A 26,945-nucleotide genomic window follows, 5' to 3' on the forward strand; every position below is an offset into this window, starting at 1 on the left:
ACTGGATCTTAATTCTCTGGGCAACTGAAAGCCACTGAAAGAATGGAACCCAACAGCTGGTTTGTATTTCTGCTCTTTCTTATCACATCTGATAAATGTAGGGGCAGAGAACTCACCGAGTCAGCTCCTTCCCACTACTATGTCATCCTGGAGATTAAACTCAAGTCAACAGACTTGGCACCAAGGGCGGGCCTTTACAACCTGAGCTATTTCACCAGTGCTGATTTGCATTTTAAAAAAAAATTCTTATTGGGTTGGGGATTTAGCTCAGTGGTAGAGCGCTTGCCTAGGAAGTGCAAGGCCCTGGGTTCGGTCCCCAGCTCCGGAAAAAAAAAATTCTTATTTTTAATCGCTCTATGTGTTTACTTACAGGTCTGTGCCTGTGAGTGCAGTGTCTGTGGAGCCTCATGGAAGGTTGGTTATAGGCAGTTATGAGCTGCCTGAAGTGGGTAATGAGGAACTTGGTTCCTCTGGAAGAGAAGCAATGCTCTTAACTTAGTCATCTCTCCAGCACCTGGACTGAAGCAGTGTACACGAGGTCAGTCAGAGATCAACAAGCAAGAGTGCAGGTGGGAGAGAATCAGGATGGAGCTATTTCGGCTGAGATTGCAAAGGTGGTTTTTTTACACAGTATCCAAGAGGGGTAGGTTCCTGTCTTGCGTCACTGAGTGAAAAAGTAACTCTGTCTAAGAGAGAAAAGAAACACAAAATGCATTTTAGAGGAAATTTCAGGAAGGTTAAGGTGTCTACCAAGCAAGCATCCAGCTAGGTGGGGTTCAGCAGACAACTAAATATACAGGCATTAAAATGACTTGGCTACTGTTTTCATTTGTACATAAGGAGGTATGGTTGTGTGTCAAGGGATGAACTGTGACGGTTATTCTCAATTGTCAACCTGACTATATCCAGAATGAACTACAATACCAAACTTAAAAGTCTAGGTCTAGGCATAATGGTACATGCCTTTAATCTCAGAAGACAAGGCCAGTCTGGTACAGTAAGTTCCAGGTAAAGAAAAGTTTAGGCCTAGGCATGGTGGTTTACCTAGTTGTTTAAGTCAAACACTAGTCTAAAAGTTGCTGTGGCCAGGCATGCCTGCAATGCCAGCACTTAGGAGGCTAAGGCAAGAGCATGTGTTGGAGTGAGATGGGTTACATAATGAATTCCAGGCCAGTCCAGATAGGAAGACTCTATCTTAAAATACAAACAAGGCCAGGAGAGATGGTTTAGTGGTTAAGAGCACTTGATTTTGGCCAGTGGTGCTGCATGCCTTTAATTCCACTACTTGGGAAGCAGAGGACGGTGGATCTAGGTGGAGTTCAAGGAAAGCCTGGTCTACAGAGCAAGTTCCAGGATAGCCAGGGCTATAAATAAAAACATAACTGACTTTAGGAAAAGGAGATTAGCTTTAACAGTGCAGGTCCTGTACAATCAGTTGAGAAAGAACGCCTACCTTGGTCTGTAACACGGGACTATTGTCCTGAGTTTCCAGCCTGCTAGCCTCAAACTTCAGACTCACTGCATGCATAAACTCATGAGCCAACTCTTAAAATACTCTATCTCACAGAGATTATCTCACATGCACATGCATGTGCACCCATGTTCACCTATCATCAAGCTGGCTTCTCTGGAGGACCTGACTGGTAGTGAAGTGGAGGTAGATTAGAATGGGCTGAGAAGTAACGAAAGGTAAGAATGAAAGCACCTTTTAAAAGCTTTACTAACTGAGGGTGGTGGCTCAGCCTTTGGTTCTAGCACCTGACTGACAGTTCACTCTTGGCTCAATTTTATGGTTATGAAAACAAAAAAAAATATAGTAATGTATTATATATAGGATGATGGGATTCTGGGGAGGCAGTGTCCAATGGATAGTTCCAAACCCACGGTCACACAGATGGTCACGCAGATGGCCTTGTGGGACATAAAACTAGACGGAGCCACTTTACTTGCTACATACCCACCTTGAAATTAAAAAACTAATATCTGCTTTAAATTTCTTTTACTATGAGTAAATCTTTTAAGTTTTAATTTCTTTCTTTCTTTTTTCCCTTTTCTTTAGATTTATTTATTATATATGAGTACACTGTATCTGCCTTCAGACACACCAGAAGAGGGCATCAGATCCCATTACAGATGGTTGTGAGCCACCATGTGGTTGCTGGGAATTGAACTCAGGACCTCTGCAAGAGCAGTCAGTGTTCTTAACTGCTGAGCCATCTCTCCAGCCCTTTCTTTTTTCTTCTTTTCTCTTCTCTTTTCTTTAGGACAAAGTTTTACAATGTAGTCTAGGCTGGCCTCAACTCTTTGTTAATCTAAACCTATATGGTTCCTAAGCAGTTTCTGACATTGAAGAAATACTCCAGACAACAAGTCAACTACAGATTACTAAAGCCACTGTGGAGACCTGGGGCTAGTAAGAGAACTACACACTTTGTAATCTTTGCCTGCTTTGGAGACAGGGTCTTGCTACCTTTGAACTCTCTATGAAGCAGCTGGCCTTGAACCTGTGATTCCCCTGCCTTACCTTCTGGAATTACAGGAGGGTGCTACTATGCCTTATATATGATGTGTTGTGACTGAACCTTATGCATGACAGTCAAGCACTTTGTCAACTGAGCTTTATCCCCAGTCCTTCAGAGTAATTAAGCAGAAATAACTTTTAAAAATGAATTGAAAGCCAGTGACCACAGCATGCTGGTGACAACCTTTGCAGACTAGAGGAGCCTTCCACTGCTTTCATTTGCCACACTGATGTTAAGCTGGAAGAAATACTTACAGGAATGAGTTTTGGGCACTGTCAGCCACATACTCTGCATGGCAACTCTTCAATGGTCACTGTAGCGAAAAGCCACAGTAGAATGTGTGGTCTCCATCCAATAAAACTTGATTTTCAAAGACAAATATGGTGGGCTATGCTCTGAAGATTTTTCTACAATGTAGTCATTAGCTGAATGTTTTGGAAGATAATTCATTATTCTGCCCCCCCACCCCATGTTTATAACCTATCCAATATTTGAGACTGTGACTCACATCTTAGGGTTTTGTCTAAATCTAAACTTCTATGATTCCCAATATCACTAATAAGATAGAACACATTGCCATAAACAGAATTGATTATTTGAAGACAAGAAAGTTAGGGTAAAGCTTAGCTTAGGACAGCTAAGGGTAAAAGGGTACAAACTGTTTCATTTAAGCCCCAGGAAGCAAATGTGGCACAGCTATGATGTTCCCAGAAGCAGCACCACAGAGTAATGATGTCACATCGGCAATCACAATGCAACATGTCTTGTAATAAATAAGAGATCTGTTTCCCACAGGGATCTTGGGTTCAGCTGTTGTTTTAAATTTTATTTAAAAATTGAGGGCAAAGGCCTTGAAGTCACTAAGTTGGTGTTTGAGTTTCAGGAGAATGACATGGCTGAACAAACCATGCAAAGACTCCCCAAATAGAGGGGTAGAAACACGGCTTCCCCCAGACTGAAGGCTGCCTCTGTGTCTAATGGCTGCTTCATTAAAAGTTCCCATTTCTTTTCCAACTACATTAACAGAAATTCCATGTGCAGCCTCAGCCTTGGTGCTCTCTCCAGAAGCCTTCATTATAATTTCTCACATCTAAGCTTCCTTTCTGACCTAGCATCATGTTACTGTTGGAAACTTTGGTAATATTTCACTAACACTAACTGACTCTGTATTATAGAGTGAACTTGAGAGTATACATGTCATTAATTCACTCACTAAACTTGAATTTTGTAGAGTACAAACTAAAGGCCACATACTATTCTGGGCACTGAAAATTCTCCCACAAACAAATCAGGTGAAAATCTGTGTCCTCAGAGAATTTATAAAGAGACATGCAAACAAATAAGGAAAGTGTACGGAACGACAAATGAGGTAACAGAAAATAAAGCTGGGAAAGAAACAGGGAGTATGTGTGAAGAAAATAGGGGTGGGATTTTAAGGCAGTTGTAAGTAAATGCCTCATTTAGACAATACTTTTGAGCAAAGAAAAAGATGGGGAAGTGAGTCATGCATATCTGTGTTTGGATGGTATGTGTTCCACAGAAGTTATAGAACAACAAAGGCCCTGACATAAGAGTGTGCCTGGTGTCTCTTTTGAAATTATTAATAAACAGGTTAAGAGGAGAGGAACTAGAACAGAGGGAATATCTGTACTATGACCTCTAAGGTCCAGATAAAGGCATTACTGCTGAGGTAGGCATTAATCACGAGGCAGAATTAAATAGAAGTGGCTCCAGAACCTTAGATTCCTATGCCATCCCATTTCTATGTCAGAAATACCAGTACGAAGGTCAGAATACCTGGCATAACACAATACTGGGTGACATCATCTATGGAGAGTTGCACACAGAGAAGAACCCACAACTAAGTAAGTAGGAAGAGATTTAAGGAAAGCTAGGAGTATATGATTCTCTCTACTGCAAATGAACAATGTTTCAAGGAGAGTCAGACGGTGACGAATGCTGAGAACAATCTGGGATGAGGGTGATACTAATTGCAATAAAAGACTTGAAAGGAGAAGCTTCAGTGAAAAGCCAGAAGGCAAGGCAGTGGTAGGTATTACATGAGGTCCATAAACAAGATGGCAAAACTGAAGACACTAAATCACTTTTCTAAAAATAGGTTTTCTTCCTTTAGGGCAAGAACTACTGAGGAAGGAGGGACTGGAGTAAGAACTGAAGCAGCAAGAAAACACTGGAAGCTGTGCATGCTTGTCAATCCCAGCACCCAGGGAAGAGGGAAGAGGATGCAAGAGGTCAGCTTGCCTACCTGGAAAAGTCCTGTTTCAAAACCAAACCACAAGGAAGAAGCAGGAACATAAGGCACATGTTACAGACAGGCAAGTGGATGTGACACTAAGACGGACCAGAGCTGCCCTCCCACAGGGCAATGTTCTGCTTCAGTGGCGGGCCTCAGCCCGGCTGCATCAGTGAAGTGGGGAGCAAGCTGAAAACAGTGAGCAGCGTACGACATCCTGAAAGCTTCCCTGTCATTATCTGTTTTGTTGTGGTAGTAGTTTTTTGTTTTTTGGGGGGACATGGTCTTACTGTGTAGCTCTGCTATCCTGAAACTAAGTATTGTAGACCAGGCTGGCCTCTAACTTACAGAGATCCACCTGCCTCTGCTTCCCAAACGCTGGGGAATTCTGAAAGTTTAAGGGAAAATAAAGAAGTATACAGTTACCTAAAAACAAGAGTTACTGTGCTCTGAAGATCAAGATTCTTATTTATCGTTGTTAGGAAAAGATGGTCCATTCTCTAATATATTTTATATACTAAAGCTGACTCGAGACTGGAGAACCACTGAGATGCTATGAATACAGTGTGTGTATGTGAGGGCTTCTAAAAATTAATAATTTACCCCTTAATCTAAAAAAGGGTCGGGGTTGGGGATTTAGCTCAGTGGTAGAGCGCTTGCCTAGGAAGCGCAAGGCCCTGGGTTTGGTCCCCAGCGCCGGAAAAAAAAGAACCAAAAAAAAAAAAAAAAGGGGGTCAGTGACCAGACCTTTAAAAGACCACTTGATCACCACATAAGAAAAAAAAAAAGAAGACAAAGGAGGAATATAAAAGTTTATGGTTATTCCTGCCTTTTGTTTCTTCTTTCCTCTCAAGTCAAGGTTTTGTCTTATACTTTCGTGTGTGTGTGTGTGTGTGTGTGTGTGTGTGTGCGCGCGCGCGCGCACGCGTCACACTCAGATCCTCATGCTTGTTTCACTGACTTACGTTGTCTTCCCAGTCCCTGAAATGTACTTTCAAAAGGAAAAAATAAAGCAAGTTCTAAAGATTATCTAAGAATCCAAGATGTGCACAGGTAAAGGTGGAACAGACATTGAGGGCACATACCACGAGAGGGACACTATTATACTACGAGAGGGACACTATTAGTGATATCCTGTTATACCTGCAGAGAGGCACCCAGCATAACTGTCATCTGAGAGACTTCACCCAGCAACTTATGGAAACTAACACAGAGACCCACAGCCAAACTCAGAGCTTGGGGAATCCTATGGAAGAGGGAAAGGAAGGACTAAAGGAACCAGAGGTCGAGGACACTGTAAGAAAACATATAAAATCAACTAACCTGGGCCCCACAGAGACTGAACCACCAAACACAGAGAGAGCATGCGTGGGATGGACCTAAGCCCTCTGCACATGTACAGTTGAGCAGCTTGGGTCTTCATATGAAGGAGCAGGGGCTGTATTTGACTCTGCTGCCTGCCTGTGGATCCCCTTCCCCTAATTGAGCTGCCTTGCCTAGCACAATAGAAGACACAATAGAGCCCAGTCCTACTGCAACCTGATATGCCAAGGCAGGTTGATATTCATGGGAGGCCTCCCCTTTCCTAAGAAAGGGATGGGAGAATGAGGGGAGGGGAAGTGAGAGTGAGGGACTGGGAGGAGAAGAAGGAAGGAAAGCTTCAATCTGGATGTAAATAACTTAATAAAAAATATCTAAAAAGAACCTAGAGAATATAAAATTAATTTAAGGAAGAGTTCAGGAATTTAGAAAACAAGAGGAATAAAAGGATCCAGAGGCTGGGGAGACAGCTCGTGACTAATTAAAGAGTGACTTGTACAAATACCATACTCTTATTAATTGTTGCAGGTCAGAAATGAATGGCATAAAGCCAAGACAGGTTCACAAACTTATATTCCTACAGAGTTCAAGGCAGGCTAACAACCAGCAGTGAGTCAGGCTGAGTGACGGAACCATGGAGCTGGGCTGAAGGGCAGCCCAAGGGCACAGCTGCTACCTCAGGCTACCGTTCACACACGCATGCTGTATTCTCTGAGATAAGCTGGCTTTTATGCTGAGTACTTGGTGTCTAAACTATCTCCAAGTGCTGAAATCCACATCTGTGCATCTGTTCACACCCTTGTGCAGTCCAGTGCTCTCTGTGCTCTGTACTTCTCCATTCACTGTAATAGTCTGGTTTCTGCATATGGGAAATATACCAAGTAAGCAGCCTCACGAACTTGTCTTCACATGTTGGTAAAGTATAGTCTCGTGAACTATCAGCCAATCCACCCAGCTATTGTAAGTAGCAAACTAGAAATCTGGTCAGGACATATCGTAAGCTATAAAGCTCAATATAACCACTGGTATATGGCTTAAGACGAGACCTAAGGAATAACCTAGGCATTTTCATCTAATAGAGCTGGTTCTCTCACAAAATGGGATAGAGACTACTTAAACTTAGCTCATGAGATTTCTTAAACATATTAATATTATAAACTCCTTTTAAGTGGTTATGTAGCTCCTTGGTAATAAAGTATTTAACATGGCAGCTATACTAACAGATGCACATATAAAAATCTCTCAAAAGCTAGATGTACTTGGGATCGCAGAGAGCGATTTGCTAGTTTGGAAGAAGTTAAGTTCAGGTGTAGTTTCCTCTCCTTTTCTTTTTAGATGTTCATGGTACAATTCTGTAACCGATCAGAAGTGCATGATTTTATTACTGCAGTTTCTGGAAGCACTGTTGTCACCATGGATCAAGAAGTGAAATTGGGGAAGAAGGTGGCTTCTTGGCTATGACTAATGAATTTGAAATCAAGACTACTTTTACATAAGTGTGTGGTGGGAAAATTATCATTGTTCTCTTTATCGTGGGACATTAAACCATACAGCCTCAAAGACTAAACTAATAATTTACGAAGAGATGTACTAAGAAAAACTCCTTACCACCTGCCGCTTGCATTGTGTTTTTTGAGACAGTCTGGCTAGCCTCAGAGTTAATATGTAGATGAGCCTTGAACTCCTGATTCTTCTTCCCCCACCTTCACGTGCAAGAGTTCAAAGTGTATACACAGTACTATCCCTCCTACCACTGTGTGTGTTCTTGGGGACTGAAGCCTTACGCATGCTGGGCAAGGCTCGACCACTGAGCTGCACCCACTGCGCACCCACTGCGCACCCACTGCGCACCCACTGCGCACCCACTGCTCACTTGCACTTCCAGCCTGCGTCAGGTCTTGCTAAAATGCCAATTTCCCCGATTCCATCTTAGTCTCCTGGACAGATGGGACTGCCTGTGTGCCAGCATGCCTGGCCCTCCGTGTGCCAGCATGCCTGGCCCTCCAATGCTGATGCATCAGAGTCTTCGTTTTTAGTGCTGCTGAGACGGCTTAGCAGACTAAGGCACTTGCTGCCAAGCCTGATGACCCAAGTTCCATTCCTGGGGGCCATGTAGTGGAAGAACAACTGTCTTCAGACAGTGCCCATGCATGGTGTAAGCACATGTGTGCGCACTACACACACACACACACACACACACACACACACACACACACACACTACATGTAATAAAAGTTAAAAAAATTAATTTTTGGCTTTTGCTAAATAATAAATAGCCTACTAGCAAACTCAACACATTAAGTCTTTTCATCCTATTTCTTAGAGATTAATGTAGGGAAGAAAAGAATGACAACACCTGGTGTGGTCTGAATATGCTTGGGCCCATTAGGAGGTGTGGTCTTGTTGGAGTGGGTGTGGCCTTGTTGGAGGAAGTGTGCCATTGTGGGGGTGGGCTTTGAGACCCTCCTCCTAGCTGCCTGGAAGACAGTAGCTGCTCCTGGCTTCCTTTGGATGAAGATGCAGAACTCTCAGCTCCTTCTCCAGCACCATGTCTGCCTGGACACTACCATGCTTCCTGCCATGATGATAATGGACTGAACCTGTAGCCAGCCCCAATTAAATGTTGCCCTTTATAAGTGTTGATTTGGTCACAGTGTATCTTCACAGCAATGGAAACCTTAACCAAGACACCCTGAAACCCCAAAAGGCTTAAGATTAAACAGTGTTTCCGATAAAGCACTCACACTCCTGACGCTGTTGCAGGCTCGGCTCTGCTCTGTCTCTCCCTGGACTCACTGAATACAAGTGGACTGACAAACCTGTTCTGCTGTAAGAAGGGCCCGCCCCATAACAAACATGGGTTTTCTAGTATATAGCTTTGGCTGTCCTGGAACTTGTCAGATAGACCAGGATGGCCTCAAAAAGCACTAATAAACTTAGAAGGTTTATTTTTATTTAATGCATATTGAGTGTTTTGCCTACATGTATGTCTGTGTATCATGAGTGTCTAGTATCTACAGAAGCCATAAGAGGGTGTCAGATCCTGTGGAACTGGAGTTACAGTCAAGCTATGATTTGGGTGCAGGGAACTGAACCCAGGTCCTTGAAAGTATAAGTGCTCTTAACTGCTGAGCTATCTCAGCAAAATAATTTATATAGTCATGTATGTTCATGGTCCTCAAGTTAAGATTGCTTAGTGTTTTTAAGAAAATATTGTGGAGGGGCTGGGGATTTAGCTCAGCGATAGAGCGCTTGCCTAGCAAATACAAGGCCCTGGGTTCGGTCCCCAGCTCTGAAAAAAAAGAAAAAAGAAAAAAAAAAAAAAGAAAGAAAATATTGTGGGAGTAAGTCATTAGTAGGACTGATTGACTGATTTGTTTTATTTTTTGAAGCTGTGCCTTGCTGTTGTAGTACTAGCTAGTTCAGAACTCACTACATGGCCCAGGCTGGACTTAAACTTACGGTAATTCTCTTGTCCCACTGTCTTAAGTGCTAGAATTACTTGTGTGCACTATACCTGGTCACTATTAAAAAGATCTCCAAATAAGCTGAGTGTATAACGTCTTTAATTCCAGAACTCAAGAGGAAGGCAGCAGCAGGCGGACCTGTGAGTTCAAGACCAGTCTGAACTACATAGCAAATTCCAGGGCAGCCAGGACTACATAATAGAGACCCATTACCAATAAGCAAACAAATAAATAAAAGTCTCTAAGTTAAAATGAAGTGTTAGGCGGGCCATGGTGATGTCAGAAGGCAAGAACATCATGAGTGGAACACTAGGCTCTTGGGTATTTAAGGATTGCCTGATTAACTAATTACTTTTCAAATGAAAGTTGAATGGCTAGGGATGCAGCTCAGCTTGCATAACAAGCATGAGTCTTTGCAGCACTGGCTAGAGGTGCACTCCCTTCTGTAACCACAGCACTTCTAGAGGCAGGAGAGTTAGAGATTCAGGTGGTCTTTAGCTAGAAAGCAAGTTCTAGGCCATCTTAGAATGTAAGACACTCTGCCTCCAAACCCCTTCCACCTCTCCCTACCCCTGCTCCAGGAGAACTGAAGCCTGGCAGCACAGGCCTATATTCCCAGCTATTTAGGAGGCTGAGGTAGGAGGAGCATCACTAAATCCATGCCTCAAAATAGAAAGTAAAAAAAGGCTGTGGATACAGTTCACAGGAGCATTGGCCTGGCATGGGCAACCCCAGCACTGCAAAAGAAAAACTGAAAAACAAAAAAGTGATTGTACAGCACAGTGTCTAAAGGTATGGACTCTGAAGACAAATTGTCAGGTTCAAATCCAAGCTCCTACCACTTACTGGATCTGGAATTAAGAAGGCCATTTGAACTCTGAACCCTCAGCTTCCTCACTATAGAAACGTTATTTCAAGATTAAAATGATTCATATGTTTTTCATATGTCCTATAAACTAGCATTGTGGCAGTTAGAGTCTGAGATCAGGTTGGCCTGTGACATTGGTTGTGAGCTACCCAGGTTGTGTGCTAGTAACTAAACTCAGGTCCACTATAAGAGCAGCAAGCACTTTTAACACTGGGCAATTTCTCTAGCCTCTTATTTTGTTCTAGTGCTGGAGATAGAATGGCAGGTCTTATGCACGCTAATGCTGGGCAAACACTGAGGGACGTCCCAGCTCTGAGCAGTGAATAAGCATCCCCAGAAAAGGGTAAAGAGAAAGAGCATCCATGCAACAAGTTTTGGTAGACTATTAATTACAACAGATTTTCCTAGATCAGCAATACAGGTTAAAGGTCACAGCGGAACTTCAAAGGTAAGTTTATGTACTTTCACACTTTATTCCCTTGAAATTTAACTTAGATTAAAAAAATAGTATTGAATGTAAATTTTGAGGTGCCTTAAATTTTTACCTAAATCTAATATTTTTTCTATTTCTGTCTGTTTTGGGCCCTAATTAAAATCTACCTGTTAAAAATATAGATGATACACTAACAAAACAGCTTTGAAAGATCACAGTGTTTACCTAATAGCAGATGATAAAGAGATCATTAAAAAAAAAAACTTACTTGATTCTTTTATTGGGTTTTCCTAGAAATGAGATTTAGTATCAAAAGAAAAACAGGTACTACCATAGATAGCAACTAATTCATTAATTTTTATATAGGGTCAGATCTATTTGTTTTGTAAAGAAATCAAGGTTTTATTCCTTTAGCAAGTCATCGCTGTAATGGGGTGTAACTCCTTATATGAATAAGCACAATCATGTCATTAAACTTACTTTTCCAAAGAAGCCTTTGAAGAACTTCCTTTCCTGGAGGAACAGGGGACAAGTCGAGTGCTATTATTGTATGGGCTAAATGTCCCAGGTTTTCACATCAATTAAGCACATACAGAAGTAAAAGAGAAGGAAAAATGGGAGAAGGGGTGGGGATGAGAGTTTTAAAGAGTTATCCATACCAGGAGTGATAGGGAAAAAGGGAAGGTGCGTGAAAATGCAGGGAACACACTTTACGACCTAAGAGTCCAAGGGAAGAGAGGAGCTCAGAGACTATATTCATGCAGTATGACTACTCAATTTAATAATCTCTATTTTTCCAAAAGAGATTATCCAAATTTGGCAGCAGAGAAAAAGATTAGGACATACTAGTTGAGCATGATGTTGCATTTAAAATTCATAATAATAACAAAAGAGGTTAGTTCTACATACATTTTGCTACTTAAAAATCAATGGTAGTCATTGTGGTGGCATGTGCCCGTCATCCTATCTCCTTAAGAGGCTGAGACAGGCCCTTCTGAGCCCAGGAGGTCAGGGTCAGCCTTGGTAGCATAGTAAAAGCTTGCTTCTTAAATTAAAATAAAGCAGGAGCCTGAGAAGCCACTCCAGGTCACCTGGCCTTCACAGTGAGGTTCCAGATCAGAAGCAAACAGCCCGCCTGCTGGTAGAGCAAGCTTCCTTTCTGTGTGTAAGGCTGGTTTGATGCATTGCAGACAACACACACAACAGAAACAACCATAAAGTTACATCATAAGCACACACCAACAGTTCTCGCCACGCCCTTTCTAAGTCAGGTAGGAAGCGTCATCACAGGTGTTCCCATCTGTTAGCATCAGTTTGATATATATATATATGCTCATCAATTTTACAACACACAAAGATAATGAGCAGGGTCTACTCCAGGTGAGAATAAGTCATTTATGAAGGATCAAAAGCTAATGTTTACACTGGGGTGCAGAAAAAACAAAACAAAAACAAAAACAGACAACCAAACTACATTCATGGGTCACAAATGGAACAAGAAACAGGGTTGTGTTTACCTTTTAACTGTTCTTTTAAAGCAAATACTCTTGCATTGATATAACCATACAATTATCAATTATCAGGAGAAGGGAGCCAGAACAATCTATGGTCCCACCACCATTTGTTTTGTTGAAACAGAGTCTTACTATGTAGCCTGGAACTCACTATGTAGACCAGGTTGGCCTGAACCTCAGAGATCTGCCCCTGCATTCTGAGTGTTTGAATTAAAAGGGTTCACCACCACACCTAGCCCTACCATCGATTCTTAAGTACCACTCTCACAAGCTGATTATGAAGTAAAATTTGAAGAACTTATACAAAATAGATTGGTTCAAATTCTCCCAACCCAGTTTTATGTTCCCTTCTTGGGGCTAAATTATACTCTTAATCCTTTACTTTTTGTAATCAACTTTGGTTGCTGCAAAAATGTCTAGAAAAAGACAACTATCGTGAAAAATGAGTTATGAACTCAGTGCTTTTAAACACTAGAATGTTCCCCCACATTTGAAAATCATAGACAGCATCAAATATTTCCAAAAGATCTCTAAACTAACTCTGGAAAAATAGTCATGTGATCCAGGTAGCTTTGCAGCAAGACTAAAATTACTTCTGCTGCCAAGTTTGGCGGCCCTAGTTTTGTTAGACCATGAGTAACAATCAGCTTTCAAGGATGCAGCCAAGGTTATAGGTTCACCATTCTCACAGGGTAGGGAGGTAACAGGTAATACTTAATTCAGCTCCTAGAAAAGCTCTTGTTAAAGATAGGATTTTTCTTTTTCTTACAAAAGACCCCTGATGTTAATGAAAAAAGGTGACATGCAAAATGCATAAAAGACAGATATTGGATTAGAGAATGTTAATGTTGTTTTAAAAACAAGTTATGATTCTTTTACCTGCTAAAATAAGAACATATATTAAAACAAATATATCAAATAGTGAATAAAACCCCCAAAATACTAGAATACTAGAACTACTTATACAATGAAAAGAATCTAAACTCAAGGGGGAGAAAGAGAAAAAGAGAAAAGGGGGAGGTAGGGAAGAAGGGAAGGGGAGAGGGAAAATGGGAGAGAGAGAGAGAGAGAGAGAGAGAGAGAGAGAGAGAGAGAGAGAGAGATTGATTCAGAAGACAATGGAGTAAAATAACCTTTTACAATGAAAGGCACTTTGGATCACACACAGTGCAGCAAGGCAAAGCGTGATGTAATAATTCTAGAACTCACGCCACCTAACCATATTCATCGCCTGTACCACACAGGCCACATGACTCAGCAACACTGTTTCTAAGACTTATTCTATGCACTCTAAGTTCTGTAGGAGCTAATTAGTGAATTATGTCACAAAATAAATTAGTTAAAAATAATTGTTACTTTATATGCATAGGGTAAGAGGTAGTCCAAGGAACCCATCTTAAAAACTATCCCAATGCTAATTTCTTTACTTGAGAATGTCAACTTTGCCAACGACCTGTAAGAGAAGTAAGGTAACTCTAGATTACAAGGGACCATGTGGGGAAAGATCTCCATACAATTTCCTACAATGTTTAAAGCTGTAGAAATAGAATTGTTCAGAGGTCATTCACAACAGTCTGTTTTGTTGCTTACTGGAATCCTAGCTGGATTCTTCCTATTTTAAAGCTTTAGCATTCAAACATATTGCAAAGGTATTTTGCTTTTTAATTCTCTGTAGCTTTATACACTCCTAAAATTTGTTTCCATTTATCCACAATACTTTCAGGAAACTTTATGATCTTTATACTAATAACAAACAAATATTAGTAACACAGTATTTGGTACAATATTAGATCAGGCACAGCAGGTTATAAATCCTAGATAGCTGTGTTAATGTTGTCAAAGGAAAGAGGTACCTACTATTTCTACAGTGAAAATTTGAAAGGAAGAAAAAAAATCAGAGATGTGTGGCCTCATGAAACAATATTCTGAACACTTTCTACTTACTACAAGGTTCTCAGTACAGTATTAAATAGCTTATCTACAAAACAGTGGTATTTTTGTTTGTCTGTTCATTTTTGGTTTTTGAGACAGGGGTTCTCTGCATATCCCTGGCTGTCCTAGAGCTCTGTAGACCAGACTAGCCCTAACTCAGAGATCTACATGTCTCTGCCTCCGGACTACTGGAATTAAAGGCATGTGCCACCACCACCTGGCTTAGCACAGCTTTTTTATTGAGCACAATAAAAAGAAGTTTACCCATTACTCAATTATATTAAGTCTATATAACTGTCCCAGGTTTCCTGGATATGCCAGGGATGATGCAGGGGGTCCTCAGTTGTGCCATATTGTTTTTTGGGGCAGGGTCTCTCTGGACCTGGAGTGCACTACTTCACCTAGACCAGCTGGCCAGTGAGCTGTAGAGCCCTTTGCTGTATTTCCCCTGCTCAGGGGTTATATACAGCCTTACTGCTTTTTGTTTTTAACATAGGTGCTGGGAAATCTAAACTGAGGTTCTGGTGATTATATGGCAAGCATTTCACCAACTAACCCATGGCCCTGACCCTGCATAACTATAATTTTTTTAAATGTAAATTTAGGTTTTATATATATGGTGAATATAAAAACCACATTAAATGTTATCTAAACAGTCCTAGGCCTCAAACAATATTCTTACTTTAAAAACAAAAGGTGAAATAAAACAAAAAAAAATTAGTTTTAAACTAGGAGGTGAGCAGAATGGAGTGGCTTGCACCTGTATTTCCAGTATGTGGCGGGCACTAGCAACTGAACCTGGTCCTCTGAGAGAGCAGACCATACGAGTCTCTCTTCCCCACCGAGCCATCTTTCTGGCCCCGATTTGTAAATCTCAGGTTCATTTGTATTTTACACAATAAACACATTTTTTCCTGTATAATAAAGACCTGTTTCTATTTTTTTAAAAAATTTAAGATCCAGATGAAGTGACATATGCCTGTGACTCTAACCTAAGCAGCTGGGGAAGATGATGTGCTGGGAGTTGAGACTGTCTCGAAAACCCAAATGAAACAGACAGATACCAAAATCCACAACACTAGACAGCAGTGCCTGAAGCATGGCTCGGCAGAGAGCAGGGCTCACGTGAGGCCCTGGGTTTGATACTCAGCACAGAAAAAGAAGACTGATTGTTTCTAAATTAAAAGATTTTCTAAAGTATGATTCCATAGTGGCCTCATAACCCTAGGTAATGTAAAATTTAAGGCTTTAATAGGAACAGTTTATCTAAGGATAATCTAATGTTTCCCAGGATTTTAAATTAATATTTATTGTTATTTCTAATTATGTATGTTCTGGATGTGGGTTTGTGCACATGTATGTGTGACCTCAAAGGCCAGAAAAAGAGTATTAGGTCTCCTGGAGTTGGAGTTACAGGCAGCTGAAAGCCACTGAAGAGGATGCTGGGAACTAAATGTGGGTCCTCTGCAAGATCAGCCAGGCCTTTAACTGCCCAACCATCTCTCCTCCCCGTTTCTTGGTTTGTTTGCTGTTTCTCATCCTTAGTTCACAGTGCTATAAAATATCCTTTAGGCTGGGGATGGGGTCATGCCTGGAGTTCCATCACTAGAGAGGGAAGGCAGGACAAGAAACTCACGGCTAGCTTGGCCTACATGCGCTATACGAAGAAACTATTAAAAAAGAAAAAAGAAAACATTCTCTAAGAAGGTTAAATAATTATTTTTTAAAGTATCCTTAGTTAAACTCATCAAGTTTATCATTATTCTAGAGGAATGGAGAACTATTTTATAAGAAAAAAACTCTAAATTTTTTATTTCTCTTTCAAACTAGTTTTGATAAAAATAAAAAACTAAATTATCTGAGCCTTAGTTAGGGAACAGTCATATAAGAGAGCAAATCTGCAAAACTAGTTCATGGACCACAGAACATAGACATAAATCTTCTTTTTTTTTTTTTTTTTTTTTTTTAAAGATTTATTCATTTATTATATATAAGTACACTGTAGCTGTCCTCAGATACACCAGAAGAGGGCACCAGATCTCTTTACAGATGGTTGTGAGCCACCATGTGGTTGCTGGGAATTGAACTCATGACCTCTGGAAGAGCAGTCGGGGCTCTTAACCGCTGAGCCATCTCTCCAGCCCGACATAAATCTTCTTAACACTGATGAACGCAAGGACGCATCCTGGACTTGTATCATTTAAGAATTTAAATGTCCAAAGTCTGAGGTGAAAGGGTTCTACGCATATAGACATGTGCCAACTGTGCAGAGCTGCTATGTTCTGTGTTCTACAATTAGTTATTTCCCTACTTTTCCTTCTACAAAAGATTTAGGCATTCCAAAAACAAATCTATCTTTTTGGTATAATTTTAAATTTCATATGAGGGAATGTAAGAGGTAACATAAACTATATCAATAAAGCAGGAAAGTTTTGGTTATTAAGCAAAATGAGAAATAGAAAGCACTCATTAGTAGCCAAACTTAAACTAGCAAACCCAACGTGACACGAATTTAATGCTGTTTGGGGACAGGCACATGCGGAAATAATGCTTCAAGATTCTGCAGCACAGTGGGGATGGCTACATGTGGCAGAGAAGGAAGGCTATGAAGAGGGCTTGAAGAGTTATGGGGCAGACAGTTCATAGACATAATGGAAACAGAAAATTAACACTTCAATCTGATCTTTTATCAAATGTGAGTATTTTTTTCTCCCTTACTAAATGCACACCTATGAATGTAGTGTATATTCTATGGTGTAACAGGCAAAGAAAGCATTATTCACCCTGAAAAGGAGTTGTCCACTTCAAGTTTATAAAAAAGGAAGAGAAAGTAGGTTGTTTGTATCACAGGGATTTAAAGATTAGAGGTAGGCATGAGGATAATGAGAAGACCTCTCATCAGGTCTCACATGGGCATTTTCTACTTCTGTCTCGGGAAAGCTGTTTCTTAAGAGATTTAAAGTTAATAGTGCATAGTTCAGGTATCACAAGTTAACTGCAACATTTCTAGCTGGCCTTAGAATATTTTCTATCAGATTTCACACTGCTTGTTTCTTATGGACCACAGTAAGTGAAGGATAATGTGACCAGAAGACTGGTCTTTATAATCTGATCTTCTGAAGAGAGAAAATGAGATGTTCTTTTCATTCAGTAGCCCACACCTTTTCCCTTGGGAAAACACACTGTTCTTACTGGATACTGTGAGTAAAATTCAGTAAGCACAATCTTGTAACAGATACTGACAGAACACAGATCAGTGTCAGCAACCACCAAATACATACAGCTTTCAATCTTTTGACGGCATCTTCACAGATGTGCATTCCTCTTGACTCATCAACCTCTACGTGGCCAAGGTACTGTGGAGAGAAGGAAAGGAGTTAGCCACTGATGTTTCCTGAGAAGCTATTATCTACTAGATAGCCGATGACAGAAAGGTCAACTTCTGCATTCAAGAAACTCCTGCCTGATGTAGAAGTGAAGGTAATCTTAATTTTATTCACTCAGTATTTTCTTTTTCTTTTTCTTTTTTTTTTTTTTATTCTTTTTTTCGGAGCTGGAGACCAAACCCAGGGCCTTCCGCTTGCTAGGCAAGCGCTCTACCACTGAGCTAAATCCCCAACCCCCACTCAGTATTTTCATAGGAATAATATTTAGACTATTTCACAGTTACTAGGGGAATAAAGGACAACGCATAAGATAGTCACTAAATGTTACACAAATCTCTGGGATTGGTAACATGATAACTGAGTGAGCTATAGCTTCTCTATCTGCACACACAAAACAATCCTCAGACAGAGTATGCGATAAAAAGCACAACAGGACCAGCAAGACGGCTCAGCTGGTAAGGTGCTTGCTGCCGAATGTGACAACTCAGTCCAGTTCAGCCCCCAGAATCCACGGAGGAAGGAGAGACCCAATGCCCACAGACAGCCTTCTGACCCCTACACAAGCACCACAGGCTATTCTCCCCTCAAAGAGAAGAACCAGGTAGGAGACATCCAAGAACAAAATATTAAGGAACACAAAAGCTTAGGAGCTGATCCCACTGGCTTGTTTTTGAAGTCCTGGACTAAGGATCTGCCCTCTAACTGGTATATCAAACACTTTCAGAGCTGACAGACAGAGCATTTCCCAGGTTTTCCAAAGACCAAAAGGTGCTATATATATGACAGGCTTTAAAAATGGAATAAATACAATTAGGATATCTAAGTAAAAAAACCTCCAAAATCCTCCAAAACATCTGAGTATAGATATGGTAACTCAAGTAGTAATGTCCACACATGGCCTCAGACAAAAATCCAGGTATACTGAAAATCCTGCATATAATTAACTTTAGAATATATGTATAAGGCATATATGAAACATAAATATTTACACTTAGACTTGAACCCTACCATAGGATATTTTACTATGGTTATATGCAAATAGTAAAGTTTTAAAAGTTCTGAAAACCACTTCTAGTCCTATGCATTTTTAGATACAGGATACAAAACAAATGTAGATATTTACTTATAAATAGGAGACATGTCAAATTTACTATGTACCCAAGTATATAATCCTGCTTTTATCATTCAAGTGCTGGGACTACAGGCATGTGATACGCTACTATATCCACTTTACACAGTGCTGGAACTGAGCCTGGGGCTTTATGCAGCCAGCAAGAGATCTACCAACTACACTATATCCTCAGGCACCCTCCCTGAAAAGACTGAAATGGGTACCAGTCTTAGAATACAATACTCAGATGGCATATGGCTAAATCATCCATTTAATTCATCTCTGTGGAAAAATAATCTATGGTTACCAACACAGATGTGTTAAAGCAGTTATAAAAAGCATTCAAAGAAGCAATGATCAGTTGTCATGAAATGAATACAAAGTAGAAGATCTCAACAACAACAAATAGAAAAAAAATATATATATATACCGTTTAACAATAAGAAGACCACATTAGACACTCAATAGGAGAGTGGAGACAATAACCTCTGATCCTGAAAGTTGATCAATTGTAATAAACTTCATACCTAGCATCACACGTAGTTATAAGGAACCAGAGGCCCCAAGCCTGATATGAAGACATATGTTTTCATACGAAGTTGAAGAGTGTACTGCTAAGTCACACGGTAATCATATGTCTGGTTTTATAAGAAACTGTTACCTTCTTTCCTAAAGGGTCTGTAGTTCGATCCTCACATGCAGTAAGTGAGTGTTTGGAGAGCACCACATTTTAACCAGCGACTGGTGGTGCCTTTTTTAGGAGGTGATTCTAACAAACACATACTGGATTAGTGTGCAGTTGTCATGTGCTACACCAGGCTCTTCTGCTCGAGTCATCGCATCTGCAGTGACTGACAGTATTGGGCATGCTTATCCTTAGCCACACTGCGTTTGAGTAATCTAGGTTTAATTCCTGTCTGTAAAATACTGAGTCAGGCTCGTTTTGCCCTCAGGATCCTGTGCCTCCTCCTCTTAAGTGCTAGAATTATAGGCATGAACCACCATACTTAGCTTTTCTACCAGGTTTAGAGAATTCTTTTGTATATTTGAGGTTCAAGTTTCTTGTAGACATGATTGGCAAATACGTAAAACTTTTACATTTGTGGCTCCCCTCCGCATCTGGTTTTTGGTTTAATTTTTGTGGTTTAAGATGAGTCTTTTTCTGTGGCCTAGACTGGACCTCCTATGTAGTGCAAGTGGCCTCAAACACATGCTCTTCAAACCTCAGTCTCTTGAGTGCTAACATTATATATAGGAGCCATTCCTAGCCCATTATCACATTTTTAAAATGTTTTATGTATATTGATGTTTTGTCTCCATATTACGTATGTGAACCATTTGTATGTCAGGTGCTGTGAAGTCAGAAGAGGGCACTGAATCTCCTACAACTGGAGTTAGAGACGGCTCTGACCCACCATATATATGGGTGCTGTGAACTGAATCTAGGTCTTCTGCAAGAGCAACAAGTATACTTAGCCACTGAGCCCTGTCTCTAGCCCTCATCCATTTAAACGATTTAAACAACTTTTAAAATGATTTTTTAAAAGATCTATTTATTTATTTTATGTACATGACTGCTCTGTCTTCATGCACATCAGAAAAGGGAATCTGATTCCATTACACATGGTTGTGAGCCACTATATTCTTGCTGGGAATTGAACTCAGGACCTTTGGAAGAGTAGCCAGTATTCTAAACCCCTGAGCCATCTCTCCAGTCCTTATTATTATTTTTAAAATTTTAAGTGTATAAATGTTTGCCTGCATGATGTATGTGCATGCTTAGTGACCACAGAGATCAGAAGAGGACACTAGAACCCCTGGAACTGGGGTTATGCATGGTTCTGAGCTGCCTTTTGGGTGTTGAGATCTGAATCTGGGTCGTCTGCAAGAGCAAGTGCTATTAACCACTGAGTGATCTCTCCAGACACAATTTAACAATTTTTAAGAGTATAATTCAGAGGCCAGCAAGATAACTCAGTGGGTAAAGGCTCATACAGCCAAGCCTAAATATCTGAATTTGATCCTTAGGACTCATGTGGTGACCCCAGGCATGTGCAGTGCCAGATGTACTGTGTACATAGGCATGCATGTGTACACACAGAGGAAACAGGATAAACAATTCAATAGCATGATTACATTTAAAATGCTATTGTTTACATTTACTTTTATCCTTAACTTTTTAAAATCATTTCAAACAGAAACTCAACTATTAGGCAACGACTCATTTCTCTCTACCTCTCAATTCGTGGTGATTTTTAATCTTCTCATCTTTAAGAATTAGTTTAATGCCGATATTTCCTTTAAGTGAAACCACACAGTGCTGTCCTTTGTGTTCGGCCCATTTCACTTAGCTTAATATTTTAATATCCATCATGGAGTACTACATATCAGATTTTTTCCAATGCCACACTGCATACATCATATTTCGCTTGGTCCTCTGAAAACCAACGACTGGCTTATTTCTACTGCTTTGCTGCTTGAATAAAGCTGCAGTGAAGACTGGTGTGTCAGATGCGGATCATCTCTTGCTTTCACTCCTCTGGGTATCTGCCCAGGGGTAATCTGCTAGGGTAAATTTTTCTTTTTTTTTTCCGTTTTTTAAAAAGATTTATTCACTATATATAAGTACACTGTAGCTGTCTTCACACACACGAGAAGAGGGCATCGGATCTCATTACAGATGGTTGTGAGCCACCATGTGGTTGCTGGGATTTGAACTCAGGATCTCTAGAAGAGCAGTCAGTGCTCTTAACTGCTGAGCCATCTCTCCAGCCCCCAGTAAATTTTTCTTTAACATGAAGGAAATGACAACTGTTTTCTGTGGTCACACTGCCACGAATTCCTGACAGTGAGGTATGACTTTTGTTAATTTATGTATAAAACTGTCCATATTTTCTACTTATTTCAACATATCTAAATACTACAGATATAATTCCTATAGAGTTTGAAAACACTGGTCCATGAGACCATCTCTACTTAGTCCTTTAGAGAAGTATCACTTTTTAAAAACAGCTTTCTCATTTTACTCATGGCTAAGGTCTATTCAACTTTTATTTTTTGCTTTAGTCAATTTTAACTATCTAGAATATTCATAGTTCATTAAATTTTCAAAATCATTAGCATAAGGTATAAAATGCTTACATAACTTAATTTCTTTGAGCCTATGGTAGCATCTCTCTACATTCTTCTCTCTACAATGTATATATTATATATATCCACATACTATTGCAAGTGTATATATATCTATATGTGTACATATATTGTACTTGTATTTTCTTTTTCTTAAGGTTAATTTTTATTACTGCCTCCAAGTTATTTAACGTCTCTGATTCAATTTTATATAACAAAATGAGAGAATAAGTAGGCCTCTTTATGAGTTTCTAGAAATGAATACAAGATTTTCTAATCATTCTACCATGTAACTCCATCAATTCAATTAGCCACATTGACTATTCATGCCAACAATAACAAAGAAAGAAGACTTGGTTTAGAAAGCAAAGAATAAAAACATTTTATGCTGATTCTTAGTGGTGTTATCTATTTACAACGTGGAAATGGAAATCAGCCCTGAGTGTCAGTAGACTGAGAAAAACATGACAATTGAAATAAACATCATTTCAAAGGCCTCTTTTCTTCTCTGAGACACTACCTCACTGAAACACTGCAGCTGACTTATGCTTTAATGGCTAAAATATTTGACGTTGGAACTTCTTTTGTTTATGCCTTAGCCAAACTCTCTGAGTAAGGACCTTTTATTCATAAAAATGTGCATTAGGAAACTACTATGTGGAACTGCATTCTTCATGAATTAAATCATTTTTCCCTTTCTTGAAAAAAATGAAGACTTAGCTCCCCTGGCTCCACTTTGGTCATGTTCTCCATGGTGTGAGCCAGATGTGAGCCTGATGTGAGAGGCTGCACAGTGAGTAGTTCCTCGAGTCACTAATAGCAACACAGTAACCACACCTTTGTAACAAACTATGAAGAATTCCATTATGCAGATATAGACTACACTATTCATACAGCAAATACGGTATGCAAATGCACAGAAAATACTGTCAAGGTCTTATGTGTCTTTTACCCAGGAAAATTAAAGTACTCTCATCTTTAAAATTCTAAGATTCCATCTGAGTCATGACATAATCAGATTTATTAAATATAATTGTGGAAATTCAGTACTGGAAAGAACGTTTCCTTTAACTGAGTTCAATAAAGTTAAAGGAGCAAGTCATATCAATTAGTAAACTCACAGAATCAAGAGAGCCCAGGTCTTTTTCAATTACCTCCCTTTCTGTTAAAAGTACATGTGTGACTGTCCTATTTAAATAATGGCTCATAGTTCACTGCTCTTACACGCATTTACTTAATATTATTCTTCAAAACAAAGTAGTGATCAGACAGAGCAGTCATCCATTTTGGTAAACTCCTACCCCCACCCCTGAGATTGGGTTTCTCTGTGTAGCTGGCCTCGAACTCAGAGATCCACCTGCTTCTGCCTCCTGAGTGCTGAGACTAAAGGTGTATGCCACCACTGCCTGGCCTCTTTTGCAACTCGATGAATTAATAATAATAAACCCAGACAATGATCACCAACGGCTGATGTTACCCTAACAGGATAACAAACTACTTTGTATGTTCAGGTAATAATCCACCCTACCAGTGAAGTAGTGTGTGTGTGTGTGTGTGTGTGTGTGTGTGTGTGTGTGTGTGTGTGTGCGCGCACGTCATCACTATCCGGCCCCCTTTTTCTTTTTCAAAGTACACTTTTTTGTGCTTCTCTATATGTAGGTGTAGGGAAGGGGGGTACATGCGTATATATATGTACCATGGTTCAATTATACAGGTCAGACAGAGGACAACTTGCAGGAATCAGTTCTCTCCTTCCATGTAGAGAAGTTTTAATCTAGCAACATGCCTGTTTGGGCAAGTGATTATATCCAAAGAAAGACTTTCTAGGTCTTTATGATCCGGCCTGAATGCAGACAAGCCCTTTATAAATACCTTTAATAGCTAACAATGAAGGTAAGGTCAGTTTGTAGAAGGAAACAGCATGTTTAAAAGTGGCATTTAATTGAGGGGCAGATAAAGTGACGAATTAGGGAAAGATTTGACAGAATGAGTCAGAGATAGGATATGCCTAACTCACATGACAACAGCAAAAGAAAGAGAAGTAGTAGGAGCAGCACAGAGTGAATCAGGAAGAGAGGGCAGTTCACTGAGTGCAGTTCAGCGGAGTTCAGGTAATACTGTGTTCAGTTTCATTGAGTTCATGCAGTCAGTGCAGTTCAGTTCAAAACAGAGGCAGTTTTTCCAAGCAGAGTAATTCAGTGAGAAGCCAAGAGAAGACAGTTTGAGTCAGTCAGCTTGGAGAGGAGTTTGAGCCAGAACAGCTGGGTTGAACCAGTCGGCCGGAGTTTGGAAAGAACTACAAAGGGTGAAGCTTATTCAGCAGTGAGCCTCAAACAACTGCATCTGATGAGTAAAGGGACTTCTACACTTCACTGCGTAGGTCCTGGAGATCAGGCTCAGGTTGTCTGGCTTGGTGGTGAGTGACGTAACCCAATGAGCCACCTGCTCAGTCACCTTTGTTGCAACACACACACACACACACACACACACACACACACACACACACATACACACACACACACACACACACCTCTCTCTCTCTCTCTCTCTCTCTCTCTCTCTCTCTCTCTCTCTCTCTCTCTCTCTCTCTCTCTGGTTTTTCCAGACATGGTTTCTGTGTGCAGCCTTGGCTGTCTTAGAACTCACTCTGTAGACCAGAGTGGCCTCCAACTCACAGAGATCCTCCTGTCTCTACCTCTCAAGAGCTGGATAATGATCACCAATGGCTGATGTTACCCCTAAAAGATAAACTATTTTGTGTGTAATATGTGTAATAGTTCACCCTACCAGTAAAGTTGCGCGCGCGCGCGTGTGTGTGTGTGTGTGTGTGTGTGTGTGTGTGTGTTTCAGGGGGAAATAAAAGCTAAAAGATAAACCCTCTGAAACCAACAATTCAAAAAAACTTAATAATCAAGATGGTTTTTGGCATTTTTACTTCAATAACGGATTCAGGAACTATATTAGAGAAATAAGGTCTACTGAACACCCCATGCTTTCAGATGAAACACTTAGAAAGTACACCCTGGGAACAGAAGGAAATGCGAAGTAGAGAGCCCTATCCAAGAGATACCCCACATTTGTTTGTTTGTTTGGTTTTATGCAACAGGCTGTTGCCAAGGATGACCTTCAAGTCCTAACCCTCCTGCCTCTCACGTATGCTGGCATTGCACTACAAACTTGTGCCAACTATATCTGGCCAGGCTTACTTTATTAAATTATAATCTGTCAAAAATATTATAAAGAAAAAAATTAAGAGGCCCAAATGTCTCAAAACTGTGATACGAAGTTTTTGAACAAGATATATAGAATTTAGCTATGCCTTTCTTTTTTTTTTTTTTTGGTTCTTTTTTTCGGAGCTGGGGACCGAACCCAGGGCCTTGCGCTTCCTAGGCAAGCGCTCTACCAACTGAGCTAAATCCCCAACCCCATTAAGCTATGCGTTTCAACGAACTCCTTGGTCATGATAAGCATTTGTCAAATTGAGATTCCAAGAATGTACAGTTAATTGATTTCTAGAATATAAAGTAGTATTCATCTATAGTATATGACTATAAAATATGAACACTTGGGAAGCAGAGGCAGGAAGGATCTCTGTAAGAGCAGGAAGTGCTTATAACCTTTGAAACATCTCTCTGCCCCCAAATTCTGGTTTACTTTTGTTTGTTTTATTACATTTTTGTTTATTTTATGTGTCTTTGAGAGCAGAAGTCCCAAGATGCTGCTCAACAATCTTAATGGTTTCTCATCTCTACATAAAAATCAAAATCCTGAAAATGGAATTGGGCTTGCTGGTAATCACAGAACTCAAGAGGGTGAGGAGAATCATGAGTTTAAGGCTCTCCTGAGCTATGTGGCACGACTCTACATCCCCCAACTTCCACCCCCAAAACTTTCTACACAAATGATTTTTCAGTGTTTAAGGACAGTAATGAGGGCATTTGTAGTAATAATAACTGGAAAACATTAATTGTAGCTAGTAGACAAGGGCCTAAGAATGAATTCATGACAATCTAATATTGGACACTTGTAATACAGAAAAGGCTCCTCAGAGTTATTTTTTATTGATCTAATTTCATTTTAATATGCATACACACAGTGACTTTTGCACATATGTAACTGCTAAGTCAATCAAGACTGTACATGCTAGACACAAATTTTAGCAAAATTTACTTTTTCATATACATAATTGAGTATAAATATGGTACTATGTAAACAGTAATTTAAAATTTATAGAGTATTGTATCAAGAAATGCAGCTAATAGGTGTGACATTATTTGGAAGTACTCACTTACAGAATCTACCTTCTACTTACCTGCTCTCATGGCTACCTGCTCCTCTGGCTCTCAGTGCCTCTTACTATGCCAGGTATCTCTTACTGAAGAGCCACTCCACTTATTGCTCCCTTGTCTACATTCTGTTTCCTTCAATACCTGAAATGCTTATTTTCTGAATTTCTTTGGGTGTTTTCTGAAATGACATTTTGCCCTCTAATGAGGACTTCCACGACCAACATATTAACTGATCAACCCCATTTATTTCTTTCATACACAATCCCTTTCTGGTATATCAGATATTCTGTTTGCTTACACTCTAGCATACATTACCATGAAGATACTATGCAGAGATCTTGTCTGTACTGCTCACTACCTAGAACACTACTTGGCAGACAGCAGACATTCAGCAATTATCCGTCAAACATACCAATGAATCAACAGCTCTAAAGAGAAGAAATTGTAGGATATTCCTTAGATTTGCATTCAATTTAATGCCTAATAACGAAAACTTTTATAACAAACTCAATATATGGAAGATGGAATTACTATTTATAGAAGAGAATGCAAACATGAGTGACCTATTAATATGTGAAGAAAATGAAATAAAAATGTCTGACATAAATTTGGAAATAAGTGTTTCATTTTTTATGATGGGACATTGACATCATCTAGCATTGATGGGACATTGACATCATCTAGCATGATGGGACGAGACATTGTAAGTACAGAAAACCA

The 26,945-nt window shown here is 40.0% G+C and overlaps 1 protein-coding gene across 14 annotated transcripts in view; it reads right to left on the reverse strand.

Annotated features, from left to right (window-relative positions):
• Positions 1-26,945, reverse strand: part of Numb (NUMB, endocytic adaptor protein) — a 122,029-nt gene that overhangs the window by 17,778 nt on the left and 77,306 nt on the right. For 9 of the 14 annotated variants that reach the window (XM_039111829.2, XM_063261578.1, XM_063261580.1 and 6 more), the window contains 2 exons: positions 17,592-17,666; positions 11,345-11,377 (listed from right to left, as the gene is read on the reverse strand). In XM_039111829.2, the coding sequence (XP_038967757.1) occupies positions 11,345-11,377; positions 17,592-17,666 (108 nt within the window). The remainder of the gene's footprint in view (positions 1-11,344; positions 11,378-17,591; positions 17,667-26,945) is intronic. The other 5 variants (XM_039111838.2, XM_063261581.1, NM_001411954.1 and 2 more) reach the window with 1 other exon arrangement.

This window comes from Rattus norvegicus, chromosome 6, assembly GCF_036323735.1.
Source record: "Rattus norvegicus strain BN/NHsdMcwi chromosome 6, GRCr8, whole genome shotgun sequence".
In the NCBI taxonomy this organism is placed as follows: domain Eukaryota; kingdom Metazoa; phylum Chordata; class Mammalia; order Rodentia; family Muridae; genus Rattus; species Rattus norvegicus.